Source organism: Falco cherrug, chromosome 10, assembly GCF_023634085.1.
Source record: "Falco cherrug isolate bFalChe1 chromosome 10, bFalChe1.pri, whole genome shotgun sequence".
Lineage (NCBI taxonomy): Eukaryota > Metazoa > Chordata > Aves > Falconiformes > Falconidae > Falco > Falco cherrug.
In genome coordinates, this window is record NC_073706.1 from 13,673,444 (window position 1) to 13,684,442 (window position 10,999).

The 10,999-nt window shown below is 47.8% G+C and overlaps 1 protein-coding gene across 2 annotated transcripts in view; it reads left to right on the forward strand.

Annotated features, from left to right (window-relative positions):
• The window catches only part of SLCO4A1 (solute carrier organic anion transporter family member 4A1), a 28,615-nt gene extending 18,741 nt beyond the window's left edge, over positions 1–9,874 (forward strand). For both annotated transcript variants that reach the window (XM_055722881.1, XM_005445023.3), the window contains exons 6-12: positions 3,045–3,199; positions 3,882–4,077; positions 4,659–4,824; positions 5,431–5,603; positions 5,964–6,028; positions 6,557–6,705; positions 7,505–9,874. In XM_055722881.1, coding sequence (XP_055578856.1) covers positions 3,045–3,199; positions 3,882–4,077; positions 4,659–4,824; positions 5,431–5,603; positions 5,964–6,028; positions 6,557–6,705; positions 7,505–7,654 — 1,054 coding nt within the window. In that variant the 3' untranslated portion in view covers positions 7,655–9,874. The remainder of the gene's footprint in view (positions 1–3,044; positions 3,200–3,881; positions 4,078–4,658; positions 4,825–5,430; positions 5,604–5,963; positions 6,029–6,556; positions 6,706–7,504) is intronic.
• The last annotated feature ends 1,125 nt before the right edge of the window (positions 9,875–10,999 follow it).

Sequence of the window (10,999 nt, forward strand, 5' to 3'; positions counted from 1 at the left end):
ACACTGTTGCTTTTGTTTTGGTAACAGCTGAGATGCTACACGTTTTCTCACAGTATGGACAGTAAGAATCTCCCAAAGATAAGCAGAAATACTGATGAAATAAAATACTGTTCTATGCCATCAGGTCCTTCCTAAGTGAGCTTGGTGAATAGCTGTATTCACAGTGCTGTCTAAGAGCAGGAGCTTACAGGAATGCAGCCTGCACAGCCTAATCCTCTGCCCTGAAGAGACTTCTGTCTTAATTCTTAGGTTGAAAAGGCCTGATAAAATAGCATTTGCCTTTCTCTGCTTCCATATGATAGTTCTCGTGAAATAGCCCCTCCTGGCAGTACAGAGGGATTCAAACAGAAGGCACACAGAGCTGTGCCAGGAGAGGAGGCTCGGTCCTAGCGAGCTACAAGATGGAGTTGGTGAACATCACTCACTGGTGTGTCAAGCCCTGATCCTCCTCATGAGAGGCTACGGTCAGGAATTCACTCATCCCCCTCGGGTTAGGTGGCAGGCTGGGGCTTTGGTTTATCTCATGCCTTTACTACAGCTTTCGTGCATTGTAAAGGGAGGTTGGTTTACATTCCTGTGGGACGTAGGTGCTGCCCTCTGTTCCCTTGGTGGTGGTGACAGTAGGTGTCATTTTGTGCTGGAAAAATCCCCATTCACATGCTCGAAGATTGCATTAAGTATCTGTCTGTCATTAATGACTCATTAGTTTGTGACTGTGCCCTTACAGCCTGGGGTGTCCTGGGCATGCATTTCTCAGAGGAGCTGCCTTGGGTTGTACAGGTGGTCCCAACCTACCCAGCAGGACCATTACTGAGGAAGGAGTACCTATATCTATACCTATATGCGCCCTTATCATTAAGGGCTTGCAGGATCAGGCTTTTACAAGTGGTGGGGTTCTTCTCTTGGTAGTGCTGAGCCTCCTGAAATGCCTTTAGCTGCAAGAACTGACAGTCAAGAGTACTCAAGAGTTAGGTGGTTTCTGGGTGTGTTTAGAGTCCTGCCAACAGCAGTGAAAAGGTCTGTGTTGACTTTGGTAAGGTTTCAGACGCTGTAACTCCTCACACCTATGTCTTCTGTCTACAAACGGATTAAATTATGTGAGTAAATCCTTACTCAGCACTGAAAGGAGTTCCTCTGAATTTTGCTACCTGCAGGTCTAACCTGTAAGCTTTAAGCAACAGGCACAAAGTCACGCTGGTACCAGGGGACAAATCCTCTCTTTTCTCGAACTGTAAAAAAGTGAAAACCTTGCGCTTTTTCTACATCAGCCACAGGGTCCACAAGTATTTTCTTGCTAAGAGGCTTTGTGCTTCGAAATAAAGCACAAGTGAAAAAATCATTCCTGGAAAATAGTTTAGTAAACTAATCCCAGTAGCTGGACAATAGTTAGTGTAAATCCCCTGTAATCAAGGTGTACGGATGTGTGATATTTCCGCCGTTCAGCTTCTTTTTTTTTTTTTTTATAATGAAATTCTCCACTTTATGTGGATAAAGCTGTATAAATCTGATAGTGAGCCTTGGCACGTCTCTTGGTTGTACTACAGTCGGTTTTATCTGATTTCACGTTTCCTGCAAAGCAGTAGGTGGTGACTGTGCCTTTCAGTTCAGTGAGCATCCCACAGCATCCCTGTTGTGCCATCACTGCGGGATGGTGGGGTTGTGCCCGTCTCAGAAATGGGATGGTCTGTGGGACTGGTCCGGGCCAGGCTTGGGGAAGGTCATGCAGCAGCATTTCAAGCCTGTTACAAAACACCCCCTGCAAAAGCAGTGTCGGCCCTCTTAGTCCAATATCCGAGAGAGTGAGAGATAATTGAGACCATCCCATGTGCCTGGGGGCCTTTCTGCGTCTCGGAGTTGGAATCATTGCTGGATCATCTTTCCGCATATAAATGACACTTGGCAATTTTTCAGGCATATCTATGGCGCTCTGCTAAATCCTGATGGGTCGAAGATAAAATGTATTTGCTCGACTTATACATTAAGCTTAAAGTAAACTGTGGTTAGATTGTGGGAGAAAGATTGCTTTCTGTTTTCCAGTGGGATATAAGGTGTCTTGGAGGTGTTTCCTCCATATAGAAAGGCCTGCTTGGTATTTCCCCTGAGCTGCAAAACGTCCATGGTTATCAGAGATTGTTATTCTCGTGGGGACATGGGTTCACATGAATAACACGTGTATATATGAGGATGTTACACAACCTTGTTCCCTGCTCTTAGTCAGGAGTCCCAAGATAACTGCCAGCAGGGACTAATAAAACCTTGAAAGGACTGAGATTTGTTGAGGAGTTGTATCCTTTCAGTATTGCCCCATTTAGGAATGGAAAATACTCAGGCTGACCCTAAATGTTGGAAAATTACTGCTGAAATCATCTGTCTAGAAGTCGTGGGCCTCCTGAGTGTGAATGATATCCCACACGTGCTACTGGTGTTCAGTCCCTGTTAGGAACATGCACATGAGATAAATAGACCCATCTGGTGCCCTTGTGTGATCCACAGAGAAGAGTCGAAGAGCCCCAGATTATTCCCTCGTGTTTTAGGTGTTTGGTTGACGTTCCTCAGATTCCCGTGGCACTTGGCTGTAGCCAGTGGAGCTATAAAAGACAGCCAGGGTATGTGCCTCTGGTAGGTGCCTGAAGGTAGTCAGGACAACTCCCAGTAGGAACGAGAGCCAGAGCAGGTTGGCCCATGAGAGGCGTTATATATAAAGGCAGAGTTTGAGGGCAAAGTTGCTGATGGCCACCTGCAATGGAGACATCTCCACAAGCACCAACACCTGCTCTGCCAGTACAGCGGGAGAGGTGAGGGCATCTGCAGCATCCTTCCTTGGCTGGCAGGACTCAGTAAACCTAAGTGGAGGAGCTTACTGCTCTGTCAAACTCCAGTTAGCATCCTTTTGGGTTTGGTTGGGTTTGGTTTTTTCAAAGAGATGCAGCATGATGGGATGCTGCCTTGTCTTACATGTGGTCCTTCTGACTTAAAGGTAGGGGACAGACCTCAAATCAAAATGTGACACAGTGATTCAATTCCAGTATATTTGTCCTTCCTAGATCAGTACTGCTGCTTCTGAAGAATCCCACCTTCATCTTCCTCTGCTTAGCGGGAGCGACTGAAGCCACCCTCATTGCTGGGATGTCCACATTTGGACCCAAGTTCCTGGAGTCTCAGTTTAGTTTAAGTGCCTCTGAAGCTGCTACTTTTTTTGGTAAGGAAACCAGGTTTTTGCAATGTTTTCCCATTTTGCCTACAAATACGAGAGCACTGTCGCCCATTTAGAATGGAGACAAACATGCTTTGCAGTTCAGTTACAGAGCGGTTATTGTCTTCAGCTATTAGATAGGATTGTTTTCCATCAGCACTTCTGTAGCAAGTGCATTTTCAGAGCTGTATCTATTGAGATCAGGAGAAATGTGTCACTTCTGCAGCCATCTGTTACCCTCTAGAGGAAGGCAGAATAATTGTACACTGTTCCTTCTAGTGCATTGCCAGAAAACATTGACTAAATATTTCTTCTAATGGGGGATGTCTGAACTAGGGGGCATATTTTTGTCGGCATCCTGAAACTGGGAAGATCCTCACTTAGCTGCCTTACCGCAGACCAAGGATGTGGTGTCCAACACGTGTTGATACTCATCATGAGCTCCTCAAAGGGTGTGAAGATCTCTGGGTAGAAAAAGCTGCCTTACCAGGCTTGTGCCACGTTACCTGAGCTGTTACAGAGGTCCACCGACTGTAGAGAAGTCCACTGAACTCCCATCAAGAAGCCACGCAGCATCCAAGGGGTTATTCTCGTGCAGACACACTGCAGTTCATGTATTCAGGCTTGAAAACTCCTTGCTGACGTTTCTAAACTTGCTTGTGTTTTTATCCCTTTTTTTTTTTTTCAGGTTATTTGGTTGTACCAGCTGGAGGGGGAGGCACGTTCCTGGGAGGATTCCTTGTGAATAAATTTAAACTCCGCTGTTCAGGAATCATCAAATTATGTTTACTTTGCACAGTGTCAAGTCTGCTGGCTATATTCATTTTTTTTATTCACTGCCCTAACATGCCGATGGCAGGAGTAACCCAGACGTACAAGGGAAGGTAATAACAATCATCCCATCTGTCTTATGCTGTGTGGCCCTAGTCAGAATGGAAGGATAACTCCAAATACACAGTGCTGGTGGTGGTCGTGTGTGAATGTGTTGGTGGTGGAAGATGATGTCCAGTCATTCTCACAGGCAGATACTGAGGATGAGACCCAGAATACAGGTGTCCTAATTTTTGCATCTAGTTTATGGAAGAGGCTCCCTCTTTAGCGAGGGAGATCAGCAGCACCAGTGTGACGTACTCCACTCTTCAGTTGCCTTCATGTGGTCCCCCGTTTCTATCCACTGGGGTAAACTGGACTAGGAGTGGGAATCTCCCCTCCAAGTGGAGGTGTCTCCCTGTGAGCTGGTAGCTTAAACTCCCTCGGTAGTTGTGGGAAGGAGACAGCTCCAGGGCACAATTCCTATTCATGGTTAAAATGGGGTGAGGTGAAGCCCTTCCCAAGCCTGGCTTTATGCTGCCTGGGGATCCACCGCATCTCCTACTGTCCCCCATTCTCCTTCTCTTGCTCTACCCATTTCCTCCTGGAAAATGCTGTTCAGTGTCTCCCCACTTACCGCTCCTGTTTCCCTTAGTGTTTTGCCTGGTGGCCACCTCAACCTGACAGCAGCCTGCAACACCAACTGTGGCTGTCTACAGGAGACCTACAGCCCTGTCTGTGGGAGCGATGACATTATGTATTACTCTCCCTGCCATGCCGGGTGCAAAAAACTGTCTGAAAACCTCAGGAACGGCAAGAAGGTATGTCTTGAAGGCACGGTGTGTTAATAAGGTGGTGGCACGTCTTCTCTGGAGTGATTTGGCTGGCTCTGCAAAAGTGTCTACAGGTTTGAGCTTTGCTGCAAATCAGTGTAAAAGCCTGGTGTAGGATGGATGCTCTCAGGTACCACCTGGGATGAAGGCAGAAGGTACCCTGAGGTCACCCTGCTTTGCTTCTCTCGGTGTGTCCAACCTGTTTTGCCTCACTCTGCATCAAACTGCACTGAAATCTGTGGTAAATCCCTCAGGCAGGCAGGGAGCCTGGTAGGCACCAAATTCCTGTCCTGATGCTTATTTTGAGTCTTCAATGAACACGATGCACCTCATCATCCTCCCAGCATGTTGCTCATAGTCAGGCAAAGGCTTACGAAGGGCAATGACGTTCAGTGTTCAAGGGGTGCCTGGCAAAGTTAGTTTCTCTTATTTAATAATCTGTTTTGAAACAGAGGTGTGTCAAGAATGCAGCTTGATTTCTGCTTCACTCTGGGAGCGAAACCACTGGTTTCTGCCCTCCCTGAATTGCTTTGTAAAGCTTTGGCTATCAGCGTGCTCCCCTTGGCAACGTGCCCACCAGCCTTCCTTTCCCAGGTCTACCTGCATTGTAGCTGCATTGACAAAACCCTCCTGCCCGGCCCCGGCGACGCAGAGGCAGGGAAATGCACCTCCTCTTGTGCGAAAAAGCCCCTACTCCTGTTCTTCATGTTCATGGTGATCCTCTTCACCTTCCTGAGCAGTATTCCTGCCCTGACTGCCACTCTGCGGTAAGCACGGCATCATCTCATCCTCCACCAGCGCTGCCAGAAGTCCCAGTATCCACCTCTCCAGTCTATCCTGCTGGCTCAGGTTGTGGGGAGAGTGTGATGGGAACCACCTTGTTACTGGCCGCATGGAGACATCAGGGCTAATTCCCTTCCCTGTCTAGCTGGGAAAGCAAATTTAAGCATTGGCAGCTCTATCCTCTGACATGGGACACACGTGTGTCCCAGTTTACAGCCGGGGGGGGGGGAGGCGTGCATTGCACTGGGATGAACCTCGATGTCCGGAGGGGATGGAGGTCCTTGGGCGCGGGGAGGTCCGTGCAGCCTGGCAGCATGTTTAAACAATCCTCTTTTGTTCCCTAGGTGTGTCTCTGACAGGCAAAGGTCATTTGCACTTGGGATCCAGTGGATTGTAGTACGAACGCTAGGTATGGAACAGTGAATTTGTGCGTTGGTGTAGTCCGTTGGCTTTGTGGAGTGTGTGCCAAGCTGTTACCTAAGAACAAGGCACACTGGGTTGGAAAAGGAGGGGGTAGGATACGAGCTGTTGAAAGGAGGATGCTTTCCATTGTTTGGTGTCATTGAGAAAAACCCAATTCCCTTTGCACATGATTCGCAAACTGAATGAAGGGTTCCATAACGTGTTGCGGGGCGGGTAGAGGAGCAATGTCCTGGCGACGTGTCATCAAGTAAAGAGGAGCAAAGGCATTGAAGCTCCTGCATACGTCTTTTGGGTCCTGTGCAACATGTAGGTCAGGATGGTCAAAAGATCCATTGGACTCTCAGGTCTTGAAATTCAGCGTATTTTAGATACCTAATGGCCCCAGATGTTGCGGGATGAGTTTGCTTAATCGCAGTAGCAGCAGAGCCTGATACTTTTCTGTAAGCACCTTGTGCCTTGCGAGACTGGTGCGTAGGTGCTGCCCAAACTAAAGGTCCGCTCTCTCTTCCCACAGGAGGCATCCCTGGCCCCATCGCCTTTGGGTCCATGATCGATAAATCCTGCCTGCTCTGGCAGGACCAGTGTGGTGAGCAAGGTTCTTGTTACGTTTACCAGAACTCAGCCATGAGCCGGTACACCCTCATCGCTGGACTGGTCTACAAGGTGAAGCTGCCGGTTAACTTCACTCTCTGATAAAGCAAGCAGGTCTTTAGGAGGCAGCAGTTTACTCTGGGAGAGAATTTTACACAATTGGGTTGTCCTGATCTGCCCCCCCAGCCCAAATTAGACCTTCACACAAGAAATATTCTCGAGGAAGGCAAAAGCTCCAGTTGCTTCTTGCCAGGTAATGGTGCTCCAGGCACCATCATTCTCTTAAATTCCCATTACTTTCTAGGCTTACAGCTTCTGTTGCACCGTAAGAAATATCTCCTCTTCTCCCAACAGTTACAGAAGTGATTTTTTGCTAGAAATGGAGTAAAGTATTTAACTGCTGAGAGTTAGTGAGAGTGAAGGATGGCATCATAGGCAGGCTGTAAATAACCGTCCCCTGATCACTGTGAGAAAATAGCTCTGTGTTCCTTATTTATTAGCTGAAAACCATCATTTTAACTGCTCCCAAACAAGCACTTGCCCTAGATAGCAGCGTTCAGCGGTTGCTGCGATAAAGAGGTTTTCGAAAGCCTTCCAGCAAATGGCTCAGATGGTGTTGGTCCACGCAGCACCACACTCCAGGTGTCTGTGTGGGGCTGAACAGCTTTCCAAATTCTCACTGTGCCATTGCTGTGGGCCTGGCTAAAATCAGATTTTTACCCCCTGCAGTTCTGTGCACAGGTCTGCTGCCCAGGCTGGCCTTCAGCATCATCTCCTCCCCAAAGCTTGGTCAGCAAATCTCCTTCCAAATGGGGGCTAAGTGCCTGGGTTTGGGGGAGCAGAGGGTAACGGGGTGTCTCCGTGGCTGCAGGTGCTTGGGACAACCTTCTTTATAGTCGCCTGTTTACTCTACAAACCTCCACCGCCAGAGTCGGCTCCAGGCAGCTCGGATGCCTCTGACAGTGGCAACGGTGACCTCCAGGAACACAAACCTTCGCTGCCGGCTGGGGAGGATATGTAGCACTCTACGCGTGCGAGTGACTTTCTCAGTCTCAAAGATACGACGAGAAGACGTTATGCAGTCCCTAGGGGGTTTTAAATTAATAGTAATATCACTTTTTTTAGTTCAAGATAATTAAATTAACCACTGGTGTGCTTCCTATTTTCTTAACAGCAGAAGCACATTTAAAATCGTGCGCTGATGCCATATGCAGTTATTTAATTTTCTTTAAAGGGCTACCGTAGCTTTATTCATGTCTGTGACAAGCAAGGACCGCGTTCTCCACTCGTGGAAATGAGCACCAGTAACTCCAATGGAGCATGTGAGGTTTAAACCACCAGAAGATCTGGGCCCTAATGTCTCAATCGAAAAGCCAACTGTAGCAAAACTTCTGTCGAGACTTCCTAAGGCTGAAAAGAGCCCTGCTGTCCTGCAGCCTGTGCGGCAAAGGGGACAGCTGGCCCTAAAACTACTGTATGCAAAGCAGACGGCCCTGACAGTGTCCTCCTCCTTCCTGTGACACAGCATCGCTCCTTTTGTTCAGGAGCAGATTATCTAATTATGCAAACTGATATTACTGTGCAATGGGAAGTAGATTTGAGGGGAGATTTGTCTAGCAAATCCATCAGTACACTACAGGCAGCCACCCCTGAGAGCTGCCGAGCACTGTATGTTCACTGCCTCGTTTCATTGCAGGGTTTACACCGTGGTGACACTTCATTTTTTAATTTTTTTTTCTTGCATTGTCTTAAGGTGATGCCTTTTGTAATGTACTGTGCAAAACTTGAATTTCTTGCTGTTTGTTGGGTGTGGGAAGACATGATACAGATCTATGCAATGCTTCTCTTCAGTTGCTCTGTAAAGGCATTGGGTTGGGGTAGATGAGAAAAGTCAGAATGAATTTCGTTTGTCTCTAGACCTCTAGCTTAAGGGATAGCTTGTCCTCACAACAGACTGCCTCGTGGGAAGGGGATGCTGACTTGGAACTGGCCTGCTTGCAAGTAGAGAGGGCAGCATTCCCAAAATGACCTTTGAATGTGCACTTGCAATATTGACCAGGACCTTTCTGAGGGGGAAAAGTGGAATTTGGGCAGGCATATGTCTGGCTTCCCTCTCAACCCAGATCAGATTAGCGCTTAGTCTGCCTGTATTTGCACAGCCACATGATCCAGGTACAGCTCCGGGGAGGGCTGTGGCCAGGCCCTGGAGCCCAATACTGTATTAACTGCATTCACGGGGACGGGACCTACGTTACTGAGCTGCAAAACTGGCACTTCTTCTGTGCCAGCTGCTACTTAGAATTACTTTGTAGGTGTTTTTGTATATTTTGTGTATTTATGCTTTCATAAACGGAGACGGGATAGGCATTTGATTACTTTGTTAGCAAAGGACCACCTCAGAGCAGACAGGGATGACGGCACTGAGAGTGTGGTCCATCTTCAGGTCGATGGTGGTCAAGAAAGCAACTTCTTCCATTCACAGATCCCCTTCCACCAAAGCTAGGTAGTGACCTTGCCACTTCCAAAGCTCTTGCTTCCCAGCCTCTGTCGAGAACTGGGAGAGACTTGAGCATCTCCGGTAACTGCTGGAAAAACTGCAAGTGCTCAGGGTGAGATGGGGGGGGTTGGCTTTTGGCTGCTTGCACACGGGCCGCTGGTGCAGTGCAGCACAGCTTGGATGGCACACAGCCTGCAGGAGAGCCCTGTTTTTCCAGGGAGGCAGGATTAGACCCGCTGATGCAGGAGTTAACCCAAACAGCAAAGGCTTCTTCCCAACCTCCAGCTGGGTTTGGAGCTACCTGCAAACGTGAGCCTCTCTCCAGCCGTTGCCCAGTGATTGCCCTTCCCAGCTTACAGACGCGTTGGGTACGAGCAGGGATCTTCAATGGGGAAAATGCATGAATGTATTTTGGGAACATATTTTATGTATGACATATTTATGAAAGGTAGAAGTTTTTCTTAATATATTATGGATATTGCAATGCAATTCTAGTGTTTCTAAAATAAGCTTTATCTGAGTGTGGTGTTTTCAGAGTAAAAGAAAAGCTTGTGGGATTCTGGCATTTATTGTGTTGCTGTGGGACTGGTAAGTCATGGGCTTAAGTAAGCAGCAACAAGGCGTTCCTGTTCCATAAACAGGTTGTGTAGGTGTACAGGTAACGTAAAATATTTGAAAGTATGTTTCCCAGTCTCATATGAAGTATTATATTGCTATAAAAGCATAAGAAATATAATCAGTATTTCACAGGTACTTGTGTGCATGTTTTTCATCAGTTGTCAGTCACCCTTTTCCAGCTGCTGTTCTCAGCAGGGGTGGGCTGGGAGAGGGAAGCCTGTGTGACAGAACCTGCTGCTAATGGGGTCAGGGCCACCCCAGGGGAGTCCAGGCTTCGCTGCAGGTCATCACCATGCCTCCCAAGGAGGAGAGTTTGGATTCAGATTTGTGCTTAAATCATAGTGTTAATAAAGGAGCCAGGAGCTGCAGGCAGCTGCATCGTCTGACCGGTGGGACAGCAGGTGACACTGAGACCCTGTGGGTTGGTGTCTCCTGCTAACTTACCCTCTCCTCCTGAGGCAGAGCATAATTGGTTTTGAAGGCAAAATGAGGTTTGTGGTTGCTGAAGAAGAAGAAGGAAGAGGGAAGGTAATACCTTCGCTGTCCTCCTCCAGCTGCAGACCCACCCTGTTAAAGCTATGGAGTTTCTCCCAGCCCCACGGTACATGAATGAGGCCAAAGTCCTGTCACCTATGGTTTGCTGAAGGGGTGATTCATGCTGCTGACAAATACAACCAAACGGTGGTTGGTATTGAGGACACGCCACGGGGAAGTCAAACAAAGGAGCATCCAGAAGGGAGTCTGAGCAGGAGGAGCTGCGCGTTACTGACTGTAGGCAAAACCCCAGGTAGTCAATGAGCCGTTTTTCTCTAGTGCAGGGTTTGTTTGGAGGCTTCCTGGAGGCTTTCAAATGACAGCAAATGAAAGCTTTGAGTGTGATACACCGATGGTTTTGCAAAGCATCCTGCCCTTTTCCTGCTGCTACGGCCTCTTCTATGCCCGGGTGTGCAGAAAAGCCTGGATGCCTTCCCCATCTCGGGAGCTGCATCCCCTGGGATTCTGTGCGCCATGCCCTGCAGCCCAGCCGTCCTTCTGGCCATGGACAGGACCAGGAGCAAAGAGTGGTAATTCACTTTTTATATTTAGATTAATATAATTCAGGAAGGGGGGAGGGAAAAAGAAACCAAACCAAACCAAACCAACAAACTAAAAAAGAGGAAAAAACCCAACGCAAACCAACCAAAAAAAACAAAACCAAAAACAAAACACAAACAAACAAACAACCCAAAAAAACTACCCCAAAGCCCCCAA